The sequence below is a fragment of the Micromys minutus genome (assembly GCF_963924665.1).
Source record: "Micromys minutus genome assembly, chromosome: 7".
NCBI classification, from domain to species: Eukaryota; Metazoa; Chordata; class Mammalia; order Rodentia; family Muridae; genus Micromys; species Micromys minutus.
The window spans coordinates 31,050,911-31,073,271 of NC_137976.1; the positions used below are offsets into that span (position 1 = coordinate 31,050,911).

The 22,361-nt window shown below is 33.4% G+C and overlaps 1 protein-coding gene across 2 annotated transcripts in view; it reads left to right on the top strand.

Moving 5' to 3' along the window:
- EPHA3 (EPH receptor A3) overlaps positions 1 to 22,361 on the top strand; it is a gene marked incomplete at both ends in the record, with an annotated part of 288,133 nt that overhangs the window by 208,846 nt on the left and 56,926 nt on the right. Inside the window, 2 exons of one of the 2 annotated variants that reach the window (XM_080919002.1) lie at positions 16,917 to 17,041; positions 18,720 to 18,882. In XM_080919002.1, the coding sequence (XP_080775128.1) occupies positions 16,917 to 17,041; positions 18,720 to 18,882 (288 nt within the window). The remainder of the gene's footprint in view (positions 1 to 16,916; positions 17,042 to 18,719; positions 18,883 to 22,361) is intronic. The other variant, XM_080919003.1, reaches the window with a different exon arrangement.

Sequence of the window (22,361 nt, forward strand, 5' to 3'; positions counted from 1 at the left end):
CAACCAAAGCAGAGGGAAGTGAGGTTGCAGAGCTAGGAGCAGCTCTGTTCTCTGTATTCTGCGATCACAAATAGTTCCATCTGTCTGGTTTGCTCGCACTGTCTGCTTCTTGTTTGAGAGCTGGGCCTGCTGTTATGCTATGTCTCAGCCTTTCCCAGAGAATCCCAAGAATGGCTGAGTATTGACACAACCTTATATCTCTCTCATCAAGCATGCTGCAGTTTGAGAACCAGACAGAAGGGAAAATAAATAAACAGTTTTAGTAGTTTTATTTTAATTTAGAGCAAATAAGAAAAACAGAGACACGAGAAATCAAAAGTGCCACCTTTAAATTTTATAAAAAGTTACAAACTCTGCTTCATTCTATAGTACACCCAATAGTCAAATAATTTTTAATATTACATATATTGAAACTCAATATTACAACCCTGGTATGAGCGTAAAGTATTTAAATACTCTATCTGTGAACATCTTGTTCCTTCCTTATTACGATACAAACAGATATATAAAAATAATAATAAAGAATTAAATAGAATAAAATAAAACAAATAAGCCAGAAAATGAAAAATCAACCAACCAACAAATGTACAAACAAACACACAGCAAAAGAAGCTTTTGTCAAGAAACACATTTACACACAGAAAACCTATAAAAACAAAATCAGAAACACAATATATAAAAGTCAAGCAAGAGAGCAGTTTTAAGACTGTGCTATAATATTCTTTTCTTTCTGGAGACTGCTGATACATACACACACAAACACACACATATGTATATATAAAATGCTAATGGGATATATACTTACTTGGAGGTTTTCTTCCAATATTCCTTTTGTTTTCCATAAAATTCAATTGATATTCCATGAACTATGTTGGAAAATTTTCTTATAACTATTTTGATCAATTACTTCATTGTAAGCTTGCTACTTATTTTATTCTAAGAATATGATCTTCATGGACTCAAAACTCCCATTCAACTTGGGTTATCTGTTTTTTCATCTGATTGTACATCCACCATTTTTACATGAACTTAGTGATGAATTATGCAAATCACTTTTCCCATTTTCTCTTAAGAATTAAAAAGCGCAAAAGCATCAAAACATGTGTGTATAATTGTGTGCAATCACAAAATAATGAATATTCTATATTCAACAAAAAGTGTTAATGAAGTATTCTTGCTCTGTCCCCATTTTAAAACCTTATACATTTGTTCAGAACTCCTTGTTTGATCTTATTGGTTTTAATTTTCAATATCTCATTTCAGATAATCACATAGCATAGAACTCCAAATCAACTGAGCAGTTGTGATTTCTAATGTTAACAAGGAATTGTAGTTCTGGCCTCCAGCTATGTAGGAAAGTAAGGTTTGCAGAAAGCGTCTATGAATGCAACTCTGAGGCTTTTCTGTGTGGAACGGACAGTGACATGATCCTGGAGAGCGTGCTGCCAGCTTCTCCATCTTGTGTGCTTTGTTTCTACTATCCCTCCCCGTTTGAATTTTGCCTGGCTAGACACATTTTGAAGGAAATTTATCTTCAACATCACACCCATAAAGCTACACCAAAGACAGTTCAATGTGTAGAATAATGATTTTTTTTTGTTTTTTTATTTTATTTTTTTAAAACAACTTTATTTTACAAAACAAATATAAATGCACAGATTTTAAACATTTTTTGCTTAAAATTATACATTTTTGTCAGTACTTTTTTTTTCAGATTTTAACATAATTTTTATATAAAACTATATGAATATATTTTTTAGTCAGTACTTGATTTTTTTCAAGGTTTGATAGTATGCCTTGAAAACTTAATAGTTACAATGAGCATAAAGTACATGTAAAACAAAATGTAACATGGAAATAGTTAAAGTTTTCTTGTTTTGTAAATATTTTGTTTTGTTTTGTTTTGTTTATTTCTTGGACTTCATACATTCTGTGAGTTGTTTCTAGGGGAGTGCAAGCCTCTGGGGTTAGCATCCCACTATCAGTGACTGCATATTATGTCTGTTCTTTTGTGACTGGGTTACCTCACTCAGGATGATATTCTCTAGATGCAACCATTTTCTTAAGAATTTGGTTAAGTCATTGTTTCTGGTGGTTGAGTAGTATTCCATTGTGTATATGTACCACAATTTTTGTATCCATTCATCTTCTGAAGGACATCTGGGTTTCTTCCAGCTTCTGGCTATTATAAATAGAGCCGCTATGAACATTGTGGTGCATATATCTTTGTTGTGTATTAAAGTGTCTCTGGGGTATATGCCCAGAAGTGGAATAGCTGGGTCTTCAGGTAGTACTATATCCAATTTTCTGAGGTATCGCCAGACAGATTTCCAGAGTGGTTGTATTAGCTTGCAACCCCACCAACAGTGGAGAAGTGTTCCTCTTTCTCCGCAGCCTCGCCAGCATCTGCTGTCATCTGAGTTTTGGATCTTGGCCAATCTGACTGGTGTGAGGTGGAATCTCAGGGTTGTTTTGAGAATAATGATTTTTATTTTAATGCTTTCTTAATTACACATGAAATATGCCAGATCAGTCGAGTTCGTACTAGATTAAAAAGTCATGATGCTGCTTCTCTGCACAACTCTGAAAATAGAACAAAAATATAAAACATGGTAGAAAATACTTAAAATAACTAGAAGCCATATGTAAAATGCCTTTACTGGCTTTCAACTCTGGAAATTCATTTATACTTTGTTTTGGGGGACATATTCTTTAAAATAATTTTGTTGGGGGTATAAGTATGTATCATAAAACCAGTCATTTTATGGGGACAACAAGGTGACTTTAATAACTTTATTGATGAATCCTATCAACTTCATAAGTTGCATTAAAGTACATTCATCTCTATTGAGCAATAACAGTGGGTCCAGTATTATTCTTGGTTATGTTCTTAATTATAACTTTCAATTAAAAATCTATATGAAATGTCCATTTATACTGATAAAACGATTAAACTTATTTTTCAAGTTTAAAAATGATGGTCTGGAGTTTTCCTAAATTTTAACTAAAATGGAGTATTTTAAATACTTGTAAATCAGAAGACCACACAGGACCATTGTAGAATATTCTTTTATGTTTCAACTAGTGACAGCTTTTGTGCTAATTATTGGGATAAGAATCCCAAATATCTAGACTAAAATAAAAGCCAAAAGTTGAAAAGAAACAAACATAATTATTTTTGTATCTCTATCATTTCCCTTCTATTTTTATTCAGGAAATTCCAAAATGGATCATCTTTCAGCCCTTTTTTTAAATGTGCTAAAATTTTTTATGGTGCATAGAAATGTTAATCTGCTCCAGTTCTCAAAATCTTTAGGTCAGTTTCTGCAGTATTTATAATTATAAAAATACACACTAATGAATGTTAATGATTGGAAAGTATTCGAGAACAAGATTGTTTTTTCAGAATTCATGGCTGGCTGAAAGATATTTGACCATTTTATTTTTCAGAAACATATAAACTATCCTGTGCCTGGAACTAAAGAGGTCAAGTTTCAAGCATCATGGGTATTAACAGTCGGTAGCCTGCCTTGCAGTCTCTGCAGTCTTAGTTTTTCATGGGTTTTCAAAACTCCCTACAAGTGTGGAAGAAATAGAGTTATTCTTTCCAACTAAATGCTTGCCCTGATCAACAGGGTCAGAGGAGGAAGAAATTTATTTGAGGCAAAATGAGGTTTGGAAATATTACTTCATGCAGACACAAAACAAGTTTAGCAAGCCTGAAAAGACATTTTGCAGGCACAACAGCTTTTGAAAACAGCAAATCTCTGCTGGAGTTCATCTCAGTTCTATAAACTTGCAAACATGTCCAAATCAGCGGTTCCCACTTGTTCCTTTCAGACAAATAGACTAGAAAAGTTAATAAGCACAGTCTCTTTTTAGCACTTAATTTGTTTTATTTGTTTTGGAATTTGATCATTGGAAAGAACACTTATAAATTGAGTAGATAGGCTCTTTCAGGTTGTAGTTGTCAAATGCATTTAACATTGTTCTATTGTATTTAAAGTGTGAGGTCATCTATTGTGAGTTAACAAATAAAAACCCTGTTGTTTACGGACATAACTATATTTTAAATAAGCTTCTGGCACTACAGTGACACGGAATTAAGATTTGCCGAGGAGACAATTTTAAGGTAATCAAAATATTTAACATTCTCGATTAGAGGTCTACTAACTTTGCTCGTATATCTGTGTAAGAGCTGTTGTCACTTCTGTTTGCGAGTAAACTGGATACATCTGAGCTGGCTTCCAAAATCTTATTTCCAAATGTTCATGCAGACTTCATACATTCCTGTTATGGAAAGTTTGGGTTTTTACCTCTGTGAAGGAAGGATCAACTGTGCCATTCTCTAGAGGCCTTTACTCTCTGCTGCAGTTAGAGTCTGATGTGCTTGGAGTATGGCTGTTTGGCTTTCATACAAGCCATATGGGCCAGACATCCACAAGTTGTGTGCTAAGAATATCTCCAATTATTTTAATTTGTGTCTTCTTCCATATATATGATAAATAATGTTTAAATGAAATACATACTCTTATGGTTTCTACCATATTTCAAAATGAAAAACGATAATGTACAATAAAATCGATTCATAGAACAATGAAGAATTAAAGAACAGCAAGATTTATAAAGACCATTGTCAAACCATCAGCACTGAATCTCTTTATCACTTTCAAGAATATATTTAAGTGTGAATGAGTTTATTGCAGGCCCACTGGTGAACTTATGTATATGAATGTTTTCATGTGTTTATATGTGTGTTTCAGACATTGATGTTCCAATTACAGTGGACAGTTTGTTAGTTGTGATAAAACACTCTTGAAACAGACTGTCTATAACACCATGAACTGATTTTATCCTTTAAAAAATGTTCTCACTTCAAAAATAAAAAAAAAAAATCAGCTAAGATTGGAAACCAAATTGCTAATCTCGGACTTTAAGGGTGTTAAACAGGGTTGGGTGGCTCAAGATACATGTGTTAGGTTGTGATTTAGTGCCCCTCTATTATCACCAATACAATCCAACTAAAATCCAGGAGTCTAACCATCAGAGACACAGGAGCCTCAAAGGTAGTAACCTTGTAAGTGTAGATATACCTATATTTTAAATAGTGTGGTTGAAACCATATATTACTTAGCGTTTACAGGCTTCTTAAGAAGTTGGCTATAAATAAAACATCAAAGACATTGAACCACAAAGTCTCTTATGGTCTGATTGTTTGTAGTCAGTTAAATTCTTAGGTTGAAACCTAATCGCCAATGTGATGGTGTTAGGAGTTGGGGCCTTGGAAGATGATTAGGTTCTGAGCATGGGACAAACATGAATGGGATTAGTGCCTTGCAGAAACAATTTACAAAGCTGCCCTGTGCTCATGCCTGTGAGGACACAGACTAAGAAGTCATCAAGGAACAAGGAAATGTGCTCTATCTAGAATTTAAATCAACCTACACCTTGATTTTACACTTTCCAGCCTCCACAACTGTAGGAAGTAAATTTCTTTTCATTAAGTAAATTAAATTTGATGGAATATAGCATTAGTTCAGGTGTTATCAAACTTTCTAAGCATGAAAAAAAAGGAATAAATTGTAAAAAAAATGTCTATCAACTATTTTCTTAGTTCTCTAGCAGAGGTCTTCAGTTGTTCAATACAATTGACCAGTTGATACTGACTCATAAATAGATATAAGAAGTTCTGGATTTGTGTTGAACAGAAGGCTCAGTATAGACTGATAACATGCATTATATTTCAAAAAACTAGAAGAAAAGACTTTGAATACTTTCACCTTAAAGAAGTGATACATTTTTGAATGTTCTCACATACATAACATATTTTGTTAGTACTGTAAGTCAGTTGATTGTACCAAAAGAGCTCTCAGCCTATGTTTTCCAGCATTATACAATGCTTTTACATAACACAATATCACATTATTCAAAAAACATGCATTGTTTTGCTTGTATGTGTAGGATAAAAAATATAATATTTAAAAATATGTAAATCAAAAATCACTTTGCTACTTAAGTTTCTAACAAAAAAAAAGAAGACATGGCATGACTTGTGACATAGGGTCACAAAAGCTGCACCAAGGTTGATCAGTAGATACCTGTCAGGCAAGCACACAGGAGATATTGGGTAGTTCCCATGGTGAAGGTAAGGCAGACTAGACAGGTATTTGATTGGCTGGGTTAGTTTCTTTGTACTTTGAGGAATTTGGATTGTGTTTCTTTTATCTGACTCAGAGACTAGGATAGAAAGGGATTTCTTGTTGAGTTCAAGAGTAGTTAAGAGGGTATTTTTCCTTAGCTAGTCCTTTGCTTCCTGTAAATCACAAGTTCCAGAGCAGGCAGTGTTTTGTTGTTGTTTTCTCAATAGGAGAGGTCAGGAAGCCAAAGCATGAAGAGTATATGCAGAAATATTTACAATTAAAAATGATATCCAGAAATATGAATATGTAGTCTATACATTTTCTTATGTCTAATGGAGTAATTATTTGCACACATAACACTGGACTGATTTTAAAATATCTATGACAAACACCCACATCTTTAAATGTAGGGAGACAGATTACTTCTTTCATTATAGAATACTCCCTGGTTCTGCTGTCTAATCTATAGTCACAATTTTAATCAAAGCTTAATTTGTATATGTTTCCTAGTTTCTAACTGTAATACAGCCTAATAAAAATAAATTGTCCTGACGCTTGAGACCAGGAACCAAACAACAAAAGAAGATAAATTTCCACTCAACAATGTTTTCTACCCATAATCTTTAAAGTGGAAATTATCTGAAAGTCTTTGTTCTACTAAAAGTGTGCTTTAATTATACCTCTAAATTCCTCAGCTAATTGAGACATCAGGTCCTTTTTTAGAAACATCATGCAGGGTCCCAGCTGTATCCAGAGTTGAACCATCTGGTCTATACTCAAATGTGGTAGCTCCACCTCAGTCATCAGGATTCAAACCAGAATAGTTTGATCTTCATAGCCTTTAAAACAAAACAAGCAGAGGAGCAAATCTCAATGTTATTAACCTGCTTCTAATCAGAATTGTGTTCACAGTTTATTTGGACTCAATTTCAAATGATCTTGGTCATTCTACCCTCTTCATTTCTCTTTGTCATTGGCATCTAACAACTCTCTTCCCCATGGACTGGAAGCCCACTAGTTTAAGAATAATCTTGCCTGCACTCAAAAGCTTTGTTAGATGTTTTCTAGCTCATGTTTACTGCCTTATTTTTTTATTATTACTTCGTACTTGTAAATACCAACTAATTAAACAAATCTCTTCCTTACTATAAGTATGGCAGGCAAACTGTCTAAAGCAGCCCTGTATTGGCTTATGGACTTTGACTCTTCCAGTTCCAACAAGGAAACTTTTCTAAATATTATCCCTAGTAAATTATAACCAAACCTAATGTTGCCTATTTTAGAATTAAACATTTGGCTATGCTCAAAGCTAAGTAGTATGTTCTGGACATTCAAAGGTATTTAGAAACTTAATGGAGTGAGGAGTTTCTCAAACTATTTTTGGCATTATATGAGGAAAGATTCTATTTTCAGCATGTAGATTATTTTTAGTTTCTCTGGCATGCATTTTGCTAATTTTAGGCTCAGTCAAATACTTACAATATAAAGCACATATTTTCAGATATAAACTAGTAAATACTATGTTTCAAACTCAGAGCTCATTATCGGTTTTGGAATTTGAGCATGTTATGCTTCAAGTGCAATAGATTTTTAAAAATGAAAAAATATACATGGATGTCCTACAAATTAATGTATTTTATGCTTAAAATAAAATATAGTCAAATATTCCAGCAATCGTGTGCCTCCAATATAAAGTAAAAGCCCAGACTAAAAACTCATCATACATACACCGCAACCATTGTCACGGCTTTGAGTAACAAACATCCTATCTTGGAGGAGGCTTGCTGGACCGGATGTTGCAATCACAGCGAGTTCTCATGGCCCTGTGGTGGACCTAAAAAAAAGAATTACTGGAAATACTTATCCTAAACTATGCTTTCCACTGGATCCAATACTTTAGAAATGTGAAAAGCTACTGTGCATAGGTTTATCTGTCCTGGTTGCATTGTATCTTACCTTGACAGTTTATAATCTAGCACTCAATCAACTTTGAAGGCTCTTTTTGTTTTAGATACTGTATGTTAAAAACACCAAACTTTCATATGAAGAGTTTTACTTAAAAACATAACCAATAAAAAATTAAGTTCTTAAAAAAGAAACAACTTACATTTACCTCATAGATTTTCCAAGCCCTTGGTTTATAGTAAAATGCCTATAATTCCATTTAGATATCAGACAATTTTCAATTATGAACAAATTCATATTTATTTTTGAATTTGAAAACTAGTTGAGAAAATGACAAACAACATTTCTACTTCATGAATCTATGTAATGAACATTTTTGAACCAGTGGTTCTCAACCCTCCTAATCCAGCAACCCTTTAATACAGGTCTTTATATTTCAGTGATTCCCATCCATACATGCACCTCATTGCTAGTTCATATTATTATGCAACTATTATAAATCACTATGTAAGTATCTAATATGCAATCCTCCAAAGGAGACATGACCTGAAGGTTAAGAGCCACTACCAAGCCCTTCTGTTTTCTCTTTTCTCTTGCTCTAGGCAGACACTAAGATGTGGTTATAAATTATTACTGTAGTTTTCAGACTTTATAACTGTTTTGAAATCTTTAAGTTCCAATAGTTCACACTTCTGGATAAAAGGAAATTTGGGACACAGACAGCCAACTTTTGATTCCCCTCTTATGGACCACATTTACGTTCGGTGCACTATAATTTAGATTTTTTTTTTCTTAGCTCTACTGATTTACTTGAGAAAATGTTGGGCTTTTTTTTTGCTATAGACTTCAAATGACATATTTTTTCTCTTCTAAATACATTTTAATTATACATTTGGTTTGAGTTTTGTTATTTTTAACATAGAATGCTGAAGAAAATTTATCCTTGAAAAGAAATGCACATAAAATATGTTCCGTATCCTATCAAAAAGTAATAAGCAGCAGGACTAGAATTGAGCATGGTTGTAATATACCTGCCTCAGAGATAAAATACATAGAATTTATTTAAAAGCCATAGTTAAAAAAGAAACGGTATATCAGTCAGATGTATTGGCAGTTGGTTGCACTCAAGCACAAGAAAGCTGAGGAATAGTGACAGTAAGTTTGAGGATACCTGTGCATAAATGCTGTAGATTAACTTTGTTCATGATTTTACATCTCATGGTTTCAGTAGCCTGACATTAACTGTGGTTTAAAATATTAATGGAAAATTCCAGGAATAAACAATCCATGTGTTAAATCATTCATGGTTCTGAGTAGTGTGATGAAATGCCATGATATCCCACTCTGACCCACCTGGGATTTGAATCATTTCTTTGTACACCATCTTTACACCCATACTTTGCCACCAGTTTGTGAGATACATAGTCAAGTGGACTGTGTGCTCATTATATCTAATGTATTATTTTGCCTGCTTTATAAATTAAAGCTTGTCATGTGCTTACATGTAAAGCGAAAGGTGTTGTATGCAGTTTAGATGTCAAAGGAGAAGATCAGTCAAGACAGCTGGAATGAATGCTAATTGAAGAACAGAGTTTTGTCATTAAAGCTTTATGTCTGAATAAGGAGCAATGAGTAAGAGAGCAGTAACTGTAATGTAGCTTTAAAGGAAGAGTTAAATTGTAATGGAATAAATTGTCTATCCCACTGTGGACTATATTTGTGTAATTGTTTTGAACACATGGATGTTCTAATGCTATCTATTTAAAAATACAGATGTCTAGGCTTTTTCCATGGAAATTATTATCTTATAACAATAAGGAATGACTTTACAATTGAAATTCTGAGATTATGAAGAATCAGATAGTGGATATTCCACTTGCTTTGTAAACAAACGCCTCATCAGAATGCTCAGAAGTAGAAGTTCTTGAAAACATTGAGATGTATCCAATATGCTGACAGTGATAAACTTTGACCTAATGCTAGAATTGAATTAAAAGAAAATATTTGAGCCTTCAGAATACGGTGATGATGGCATGCCAGGAAAAGGTAAAATAAAGTATAACCCTAACACCATAAATGGGGCACAGCACAAAACAGTAATGTGCATGACCAAATGAGAGAATTCCATTGAATGACAAGTTTCTGGGAAGCTGAGGTGGGGTGGGATGATTGAGACCATAGAGCAGTGAAATATGCTAACTCAAGCCCAGAGTGTTCATGGCTTTAACAGAAATGTTCCCTTCGTAAGAAAATGTTTTTAAGTGGGCATTGTAATGAATGGTAAAGGAAACTAAAGAAGTAAAGATTTGAGAAGGCATGTCTGGCTCACATGAAAAATCTTTCAGCCATTTATTGTACAGTATTTTCCCATAGAGATAATTTTTTAAAGTCTTGGCTCACATGGACAAGAAATACTGAGCCCTTTTTGTTATTACTTTAACTTGCACAAACTCCTGACCACAGAGATACCTCAGAGGTTCATTAGATATTCCCAAACCCTGAAAGAGGAAGGTCCCAATAAAAACAAGCACACCAAACCAGACCCTTTGGGAGTTTAATTTTGAAGCTTTGACTTCCTGATTCGAAGCAAGGGCTGTATTTTAGTTACAGAATAACAGTGCATGCAGCTTGAAAAGCATCATGGTTCGAATAGTGGGCCTTCTCCCTATCTGCCTGAAGACTAGGCATGCACCACTGTTCACCTTAAGTCTCATACAAGTCACAAGCAAAGCATGCTGATCTCTTACACAATCATTTCACACAGGAAGATTTTTCCCCAGGCAAACTCTTTGGAACAACCAAGTTATAACTCATTTTTGTTATTTCAGCAAAGGGAGCCAACAACATGGGTTACATTAACCATGAATCTGTTGTCTATCTTCATAAATGGAAAAAGCATACTTTAGAAAGAGTCCTTTTTCACCTTGGGCTAGGGTTCAATTATAAGATATTGTGAGTTTTATCTGCCCGAATTCAACATTGCATGTTGCTGATTCAAAAGTATCCTTTTACTTTGACTGGATCTGGAGAACAGCCATGTAGAGAATCAGTCAAACTCAAATTTCCATTGTTATGTCTCCTCAGAACACAGATTAAAAAGCAAAACGTTGAAATAAGACTTCATAAGAAACAGGCTACCTGAAAATAAAGAGAGAAAATGTCTATCCATCTGTCCTTCATAGCCACAACTATTATTGTCATGGCTAATGAATGAAAGGAACCACACAAATCCACTGTAGCACAAGTTAAGAGTTTATTCTACTCACTAAAGTATAAATCTAGGATTGTTCCATGGAAGATCATTATGTGATGGGTGAGCCTGGCCCCCTGCACCAACCTTACTTACTACACTTCGCTTGTGGTTTTATACTTAAAAAAAAAATAGGTTAATATAACCAATATCAATGAGTCAAGTTTATTATTGGTATAATGTCTTCCTACTGTTTGTTTTATAAAGGACTCACATTCTAGTAGTAGTAAAGTAATTAAATAAATCCAGGTGGCAGGGTCTTCTGTGCTACTTGCCTCAATGTTCTGGGTACTGAATGAAAAAAAATATATACACAGTATTTGCATTTTAATCTAACTAAATCAGCTCAATGGTTGGGCCACTTCCTAACTTCCACGTGGATAATCCACTCTCTCTGATAATCCTAAATGATTACTTACTACATTCTGCATTCTACCTTAGCTGTCCGGTTGGGCACCCCTCAGGCCACTGTCTCCCCACTCCTACAATGCAGTTATGCCTCCCTGAAAACACTTTCGCAGGCATGTCCTCTCTCCTTCTCCTGTCCTGACTGCCAAGATGGATCTCTTTCGCCTTCCCCTTTGTTTCTAGCACAGAAACCCTAAAGTCCTGCTTCTGTCTGCCCTACTAAGCTACTGGCTGCTGACAAATTTATTTACCAATCAGAACCAACTGGGGGGGCAGGATTCCTCAGTGTTTTATATGCAGATGTGTAGACTCTTGTGCAATCCGTTTTGGGGACTCAAAGTAAGATAAGAACACAGCTCTAGGCCAAACTGAGACTGTAGTTGTTTCCTCTAATAGCAAAGCTAGAATCATATATTATCTTCTTTACAAATAACAATGACACAGTTTCATATATCAATACATATTGTATAGAAATATAAACTTGTTAACTTCACTTTTTAAAAAAATTTATGTACTTTTTAATATTTTTCTCAGCACACTATTTACAAATTTGTGTTTCCATGAAAGCGTATTAAAGTTCTTTTTATTCAATCTGTCCTCTTAATAAAATAATAATAATGATAATTATCTTTTTAGAATATCTTAAAAACATTAAATCCTATGAAAAATTATGAATGTATTTCTTAGTAACTACTACTTTGTCTATTCAATATTTTTATAAGGAAAACACATGCTAGAGATAGAATCTTGGGTTTTGTACTTAGGAAGCAAGTACTCTACCCCTGACTTTATCCTCAATTTTCAATATTTTGTCAGTTTTAATTTAGTTTTTTAAATATGAACTATAATAATTACCTTCATTCTTTCATATGACAATTTGAAAATAGAGTAATAAGAAAAAAAATAGCCAAACTGATTCTGCAATATAGATTATGTCACTATATTATAAAAAGTAAGAAGGAGTGACTTTCAGAATTTGAAAATTAGCAATTAAGACTATTTGCCATTCTTACCTGAAAACTAATGCAATATAATTTAAATCAATCTGTCATTGATATAATCAGCTGTTGTAGAGCACATGATGTACGGATGAATACGAGTTTAATGGGTGAACTTAAAAGAAAATTTTAGAAACATTTTCATAAAATATAGTCCATAGAATTTCTCTTCCTGCATAATTTTATAATATCTTACTATTATTTACAAGGAGAGAAAAAGCAATTTATGTTAATTATTTATTAATCCTAAAATATTGATGAGCATTGCCTGAGAGTAATGGACTTTCAGCTGGTGAGCAGAGTTGAGCTAGGCTGTAGTGCAGCCAGCAGAAGGGGTCAGCATTTAGAGCTGAAGGAATGACTTAACAGGGGTCTAAAAGCAGCAATCAGAAAAGGTTCATTTAACATAGAGATGGCACAAGCTTCAAGCAATTGCCTCTACTTAAGTAAGTGTGGAATTACAAAAGGCTATTTATTACAGTCCAAAGAGGCCCTGTAGCTCGTTCAAAAAAAAAAAAAAAAAAAAAAAAAAAAAAAAAACCTTTGAAGAAATCCATCCAACAGTTCCAAAGCCTTGCTCACTTCAGAAGCAGTAAAACTTGGACAGACCCCCAAAACTGCCTACAAATGTTTTCATTGAAAAACATTCATACAATCCTCATCACAACTTTTCTTGGGCTAAATTATTTTCTCTCTCTACTATGTACAAGGGGCAATACTAAACCTGCTTATTTTCTGAAACTACCTTGACACATATTTTAATCATTATGAAATACAATATACTTTCATGATGATATGGAATTAAGTGTAAAGCTTCTTGGGATTAAGTGGAAAGGGTTTCAACTTCAGCTTCTTTGAAAAGCTCTGTAAGTAGGTATTAAAAAATGTTGTGTTCTTCAGCATAGAAACTAGAGAAATTCCTCTATTATTTGTATAAGAATTAACTGTTCTAAGGACATTACAGGGTATATTTTTAATTAATGAATGGATTACAAATTTAATTTTTGTGTAAGAGTAAGTAAAGAAAAACATTTTCAAATATTCAACAGTTGTTACTAATTTCTATCATAGATGATTGAAATTGTTTGTCAATAAAAATGAATATAGCATGTTTTGCTTTAAATCAACTTCATAGCAGATAAAATAGAAGAGCAGGCTGATTTGCCAACTAAAACAGAGTATTGAGCAGAGGAAGAGTTAGCCTGAAAGATAAATGACTTTAATTGAAGTAAAAAAAGATAACTTTTCTTGCTGAGAAAAAACTACAAATAAGAAAAGTAATTGATGCTTTCATCTTGAAAATAAAATCTATATTTTTCTAAGCACAATAATAATAATATCAACTATAAATATATATATTTCATTCCATGGTCACTTTCATTAGAGCAAAAATTAATAGCAATAGTTAGTATTGTGGTTTTTGCACACAAAACAGGGCGAAGGGTGGAACCAGATTCCAGTGATTGTAACTGAAGTGAGAAAACAATGACTACTGAAGGAAAACTTTAATGTTAGGAGAGAAATGAACAAGGGAGGTACTTAGAGATAGGAAAACCTTGGCAGGAGAGTTAACTTTTATTATGCAATGACTGCAAAGACATCTAATTAAGAAACAAACAAAAAAAAAGTCATGCTCAATCCTTACACACCAAGAACACATTGACAAATTCCGGGTTACACCCTGTATTACATATACTTTTTGCTCATTGTAAAAAAAAAAAAAAAGGAAAAAAATTTGTATTGATTGGTATTTTCTACAACATTCTTTTTTTTTCTGTTAAACTCTCTAAAATGCTTTTCTAAAGTCTTGGACAACCAGGGGACTATTGCCAGCAAATTTTTCATTGCCTTATTTACCATGTGGAAAGAGTTTGGTTAAATTCTGTGTATCAGAAACACTGTGCTTCTCCTTTAGATGTTTTGTGTACTATTGTTTTTTCTAGGAAACTCCATTGTGGTTTTTATTGTTTCTATGTGCCCTTTTACAATAAAAGACAATCTATGAAAAAAAAATCAGTCTATCAGAGGCACTCTTAACTCATGTTTAAGATGTTCATATTTCTGTGAATATTGTTAATCTGTGATTGCAAACTGCTTTTGCTATTACCGTTTGTATCATGTAAAACTTTTTCCTCACAATTTAGCCACACTGCTATATCTATGTATGACTTAATTTTTTCCTTTTAACATATATTTTCTGCCTCTCATTAAAAAAAAGATACAATATGGAACCTAGTGATTTCACTTTTGTGGAAAGACAAAACACATCATCTTCGAACAGTTTTTAATTGTGTAAGAATTTCTAAGAATGCATTACTTCATTTCATCATTTGTCAGCATAATTAACAGTTTGAAACACCTGACACAGCTAGAACAACCAGGTTAAGATGAAACAAAAGCCTTACACTCTGAATTCTGGAATGATGTTAGAATATATTATTTTGAGAATTCAGAAGCAAATAATATCTGTCCAGAATTTATTTAAGTTTGATTCCAGTGGTACACAGAAGTAATATAAAATGTGGAAGGGCAAGTTTTTTTTTTTTTGGAGTTAAATGAGTTAATAAATAAGGAAGAAAAGAAAATAGTACTGTTTTTGTGGTCCTTGAGAAAGGCTGCTATCATACAGAGTTAAACATTGCTAAAAAGAATTAGAAATTGATTCTTTGATAATTTCAGTGGTCAGTGTGTTAAAAACTTCCTATTTTTTTATGTGGCGTTTATAACACAGTGTTATAAGGTCTTATGGAGCTCAAAAGAAGAAAGGGCAGAATGTGAAAGCCTCAGTCCTTCTTAGAAGGGAGAACAAAACACCCACAGGAGGAAATACAGGGACAAATAGTGGAGCAGGGATTGAGAAAAAAATCATCCAGTGATGGCCTCACCTGGGACCCACCCCATATACAGCCACCTAATACAGTCACTATTGCTGATGCCAAGAAGTGCTTACTCGCAGGAACCTGATATGGATGCCTCCTCAGAGGCTCTGCCAGAGCCATACTGATACAGTTGAGGGAAGCTTATATGCAGCCCACCATAGCACAGAGCATGAGGAGCCCAAAGAAGGAGCTAAAGAAAGGATTGAAGGATCTGAAAAGTTTTAAAACCCCATGGGAAGAACAAAAATATCAAATAGCCAAACTTCCTAGACCTCCCATGGACTAAATCACCAATCAATGAGTATACCATCAGTGAGTGGTTGGGAAAGGGAGAACTGTCATGGAGGCAAAGGGAGGGGGAGGGTACTGGGTAAAGGGATAGAAGGGAATAACATTTGAAATGTAAATAGAGAGAATATCCAATGAAAACGATAAAAAGAGAAAATATAATAATTCAGTGTTACATTCCAGCAGGGCAGATTTTCATTGCTCCCAGTAATGGCAGTTCAGGTGTCTATTGAGCTAAGAACTGAAACTAGTCCCTGGATGGATAGAATGTATTTTTCTTTTCAAGAAAGGATTCTAAGTAGGAAATCACTTCAAGTATATCCATGTTAGGTTAGAAATGAAGATGCCTACATAGATGGGTTTCTATTTTGATTTCAGGATTTGAATAACATATGTAGAGTCACCATTACATATTGTATACATCCTGCATGCATAACACATGGCAATCTTGGTATTGACTCAAGTAATTCTTTAAAATATATATTTAAAGGTAAAAGATTGTTTTCTGGATATGTATTTTTATTTGTAAGATTTGTTAGTCAAGATCTATTGTAATACATTATGTATCTATTAAATGTATACCATACTAAATATTACTATTAACCTATGGATATCATGGGACTCCTTGTTCGTAATGGATTCCAGTCCACTTCCAGAGTTGCACATGAAAATGTTATCAATGAGCTGAAGAATCTGGCATTAATAACTTTGCAACACTATAACAAATAAGTAGTTCTGATGTTTAGTTCCATGTTTTAATACATCAAACATATTTCACTGCTTACATTATAGTAGCAGATTGAAAACATCTGCTCACTTGCCATTAGTCTACCAACAGCAGAAATTTTCAGCCCATTTTCCATAGACTTTGGTGCATTGGGGCTGCAATCCAGTTGGAGCAGCTCAAGAAGCCGGATTAATGCTCAGAGCCTTGGAAGAAGGAGGGTAAAAGGTCTTAGAACAAAGGTAGACTCTCTGAGCTTGTTGCCTTCTTTCTGTGTTCTTACTTTCCACCCACTCACTCTCCCCTCCCTTTATCTATTTATAGCTCCATCACCAGTTATGACAATAAAGAAAGATCGGACTTCCAGAAACAGTATCTCTTTATCTTGGCAAGAACCAGAGCATCCAAATGGAATTATACTGGACTATGAGGTCAAATACTATGAAAAGGTGAGGGAAAGATGTAACAGGGTTGGGTTGGGTAGGGGAAAACCCTATTGTTTCAGGAGCTACGCTATCGCAAATAACTTGCTTGCTTATGAGTGGTAGAGCTCTGTTTATAACCTGGTCATGGGACCACTCTGATTTCCCAATAGAAGGAATTTACACCCATCTTGTCAATTCCTCTCTATTCTACAGCAAATAGTAACCTCAAAGATGTCACTTCCAAATGTAAGTCAGTTAGTAATGACAATAAATCTGGCATGTAATTATGTAGCCATCAAAGCTCCTGTTATGTTAGCTTTTTTATGGTAGTTCCTCATTCTGCAGATGCATATCAACTTTTAAAATATTAGGTCATAGAGGGTAAAAATTTTAGTATTTAAAAATTGTGCAGACATCAATTTAATATTCATTTAACACAGAGACATATATAGTGCTCTTTTAACATGTAGATATGAACTTAAATTATTTCCAAATAAATGTTTTGAATGTTTTACTAAAACTTTTTCCAAAAGATATATCTTGTTTTACACCTTTTTTTTTTTTTTTTTTTTGGTAAGGGGGAATAAACAGGACTTGTTTCTGAGTATAAGAACAGTGATTTTGACTCTTTAATGAGTAGATTAATGGTGCTATAAGTCAAACTCTGCTCATTAAGGTAGTAGCTAACATATAATCTAATCAGTATCTTTAGTTAATGAGTATCTGTAATTAGGGGCTATGATGTTGGCTCATTCGGTGAACAGTTTGCTGTATAAGCAGAAGGCCAATAGTTCAGATCCCTAATAAAACAAAAACATCTGAGTATAGGAGTGAACCCTTTATCCATGCAGAACAGGGGAGGTGGATACACCAGGATACCTAAGCCTCATTGGTCATCTCATCTAGCCAACCACTAAGCTCAATGTTCAGTGAGAGACTCTATCTCAAAGCAATTGAGGAAGACTTTCAACATTTGACCTCTGCATGCACACAAGCATGTAAACACTCAAAGGAAATGGAGGAAAAAGAAGTATCTATCTAATTACCATATGGACATTAGTCTAGAAGGAAAATAAACGTCTGCATGTATTCATTTTTTAAAACAATACTTTTGCAACAAATTTTAATGTCCCATGTAAGCCTCCTAGAGAGACCGTCTTTGGTAGGTACTTCTAGACATATATGTAAAGATATACAAGATATAAGTGTATAATAAAAGTAATGTTTGCATTAATTATAATGCACATTAAATATACATTCAATGTAATGTAAATACTGGCCTATTGAGAGAAACAACTTACACTATTAAAGTTAATCATTATTAATATTCTAAAACTAGTAAAATATTTTTTACTGAATACTCATGGAATATTTCTCTTCACTTTAACTCAAAAGAGGTACTTTCGCAAGTTTAATCTTTGAGTTACACTGAAGTTTTTTTCAGCATTAATTTTGAAGAGAAGGTATATTTATAAGGATATTAGGTAATTCGAAAATATGAAATATAATTATTTTTTACTTTCTGAACAGGAGGTAATTCATCCCATATGAACTAGACGGATTGATAATGTCTACACAAAGAATGAAATTATTAATGTACTTCAGCAAGCATCTTATACTTTAAGACAAAATGTTAAAGAAATAGCTACTATAGTGTTATATTTGTTTGATTTTAACATGATTTTAACTTTTTACTTCAAAGCAGGAGCAAGAGACAAGTTATACCATTTTGAGGGCGAGAGGCACAAATGTGACTATCAGTAGCCTCAAGCCAGATACTACTTATGTCTTCCAAATCCGAGCTCGGACAGCAGCAGGATACGGAACCAACAGCCGCAAATTTGAATTTGAAACTAGTCCAGACTGTATGTATTACATCATTTTATTATGCCCTGCAAAAATTAAAAATGCCTACTCAGTTATTCTCAGCATTAACCAAAAGTCATGCACTGAAGGTGTGTTGAGAGGATGTTTAATAGGTTGCATGTTCTTCTGTGTTTCATTTCCTACTGATGTGGGCATATATCTGTGGCTTTTCTATCTTACAAATTAATTTTATTCTAACTTATGAAATGATTCTTTTTTTCTATTAGTCAGAAACTGTAATAGAAGAACATTATTTAATATGATAGCATGCTGCTAACACCTGCCAAACCAGATATTCTAAGTTCATTGCATGATTTAATAAACTCCACAAAAGCAACTTACTGATCCATGAGGTTCTTAATTTTGTTCTAAATATTAATACATCCAGTACATAGTTTCGTTTAATTAACAGCAAGTAACAATTGTAACAGTTTTGTTTTAATCCTTAATACATTCAATACATACAAACAATAGAACAGTAGTTTAAATTTATTAATAAGTGCATATGGCTTCATTTATATTCATATGCAATTTAAATAGTCTGTTCATGTCCCTCAAAGGCAGATAAAATTTGTCTATAATTGGCAAACATCTTTCTCAATAACTCTACATTTCTTGAAATGTATGTGTTTCTTCTTTTAAGGGTTTTCAAAGTATACATTAAATTTATTTATTTATTTATTTATTTTTAAACTTTATTTTAAAAACAGATACATGTACAGATTTTTAAAAGCATTTTGCATAAAACTATATGAATATATTTTCATCAGTATTTGATTCTTTTAAAGGTTTGATAGTATTTGAAATCTTACTAGTTACAATGAGCCTAAAGTACATATAAAGCAAAATGTAACATGAAAATACTCAGTTTTCTTGGTGTGTAAAGATTAAACATAATGAATTTTAAATGCCAAGAATTGCCACAAGGCTGCATTATAAGCTATTGAATTATTGATGATTTCTCACAGACCATATAAAGCTCAAAAAAATAAAAATAAAAAATAAGGCCAAATAAAGGAAGCCTCAGTCCTTCTTAGAAAAAAAAATGATGTATATGTTTTTTTTTTTATTTTAAAGGTCCACTACAAAAATAGAATTGCTCAAAGAGCAGTGATAATCACTACTACTATGATGTTAATATAAAATAAATACATTAAATTCATTTAAAAGAGTAACAAATGAGACTATGTTGAGAGGGAAATTTGAACATATACCATGTGTTTATACATGTGTATGTGTGCATTTGTTTGTTGATACACTAAGCAATACTTAAACATGTTCATATGACAAAAGTAGTCAGTGCATTTTGTACAAAATATCCTGTGCAATAATTAAACTTGGTGATATGAATAATATTATAAGAGAAGATGATTTATATTTTTAGTGAATAAGTGTTATTTTAATCGTAATTGAAAAGAACACATAGCCACAAACAGTTTCATACAGCCAAAGCCAGTTATGAAAATAGTCCTTCAAGATGATCCAAGGTCCACACCAGTGAGACCAAGATTATCGGAGAAAGAGCTCCAACGCCCAGCACTCTACTGAAGAGAAACCTTGTAATCTGTTCTGACCATTCTAATTTGCCATTTTCTCTGGCACTTGCATTTTCTATTTCCAAAATATTTTTGTCCAACTGTGAAATCACATTATTATGGGTATGGTGATATATTTATGCCTAGTAAGAAGGCACAGAACTAATAAAAAAGTGTTGAATTTAAAATGATAAATTCTTTATAAAATATTTTTTTTGCAAAGTGGCAAGGCTGCTTAGCATGAGGAACTCCAGCTTCTTTGAGGTACTGGACTTTACTGCTCTCTCATGGTTTCCATGACATCCATTGACAACTCTACTTGAGCCATCATTCATAAACATATAAATCTACCTATAAGGAAATCCCCTAAGCACTTGTGAGGAGACAGGTACTGAGGAGGAGTAAGGTCAGATCAGCAGTACAGAAGAAGCCTATTCTGTTATGGGCGTTACAGGAAAGTCGGTTATACAAGGTAATATGGTGATACTGTAAGAGAAAGCTGTAATTCAATCCTGAGACAGAGTTTAAAGAAGGAGCAGTTTATACTCACAGTCTCTTAAGGTTATGTGCAGAGTTTGCTGATTCTTTACTGTAAGCTGGAGGGAGCAGAACATGTTGTCAGGAGACAGAAATGGAAAACTATCACCACCTAAGAGAGGAAGCAGAGAGACACAGAGAAGGCTAGAAGTCAACTATCGTTTTATGGTAAAAACATCCTTATCCCACTTCATTAAAAAAGTCTTCACCTCCTAGAAAAAGGTCAGACCCAATAATCCCACCAATCTATGAATCTGAGGTCCTCCATCTGACGGCTGGTTTTTCAACCTCTTGATCCAAATTTTAACAAGCATATTCCAATGGTAAATATTCTAGGAAATTTCAGTGGGCAGAAGCTGAATCAGAGGTTTGTTTTATACTCTGAGGAAAATAGAAATAATAGTTACCAGTAGGGACTTTGAGGTGTATTGTCATGTGTTTGAATGATCATACAAAAAAAAACATATTTTATGGTTCAGTATGAGAAATAGATAAGATAGCATAAAATTAAATATGATGATAATATTTTATAATTATTAAATTAGTTGTATGAATCACACACACCTAGGAAAGAGAGAAAGGAAGAGAGAGAGGAAGAGGTGGGGTTACTACCACTGAACAATGGAATATAGGAAAGAGAAATTATTTTTCACAAATCCTAAAAATAAAAATCCTAGAAGAACTGAAATCTGCTTCCTTATAAGGATCTTCTGCATTGTTATATGATGGATAATAACAGGATAATAAGATGACTGTTGTTTATAACAGGCAAGAGTGAGAACACACATATATGTCTCAACACTATTAACCTCAACACTTTATAATCCACTGGGGCAGGTGGATGTTATCACCGTAGGATGGGAGCCCCAGCACTAGTAAATGAAAGCACCTGAATGACTCGGGTCATATTTTTTGCTGTTGTTGCCTTTCACTGTAAAAGAATGTGGTAAATTAGAAATTTGGAAGAAATAGAGACTGTTATGCCAGAATGACAATTGCAAAGTGGGATCATTGTATGGAAATTATTGTGTGCTAAGACTATGTCAGAGACTTTGGGGTTCTTTTGTTACTTCTTTGATAGAGAACTCATATAATAAATTAACTCGCAACCTGACTGGCACTGTAAAATGTTTTATTTTTATTAATGAATTAAACATACAGCTAAATTATGTAATTAGGCAAACAAGGATGATGGTGTACATGCTGGCTTACAAGAATAAGCAAGTAACTCATTTTCTATTATGTAGAAAAATGTATTAATGTGAACAATATTGATTAAAATATGCAGAACACACAAATTGGTCATCCAATACCCAACAGCAAGTGCTTACTGAATATATATAGGTAACATTATATGAATTGAGCAGCTTATATATAGGAATATATGTGAACATGTGCATAAATGC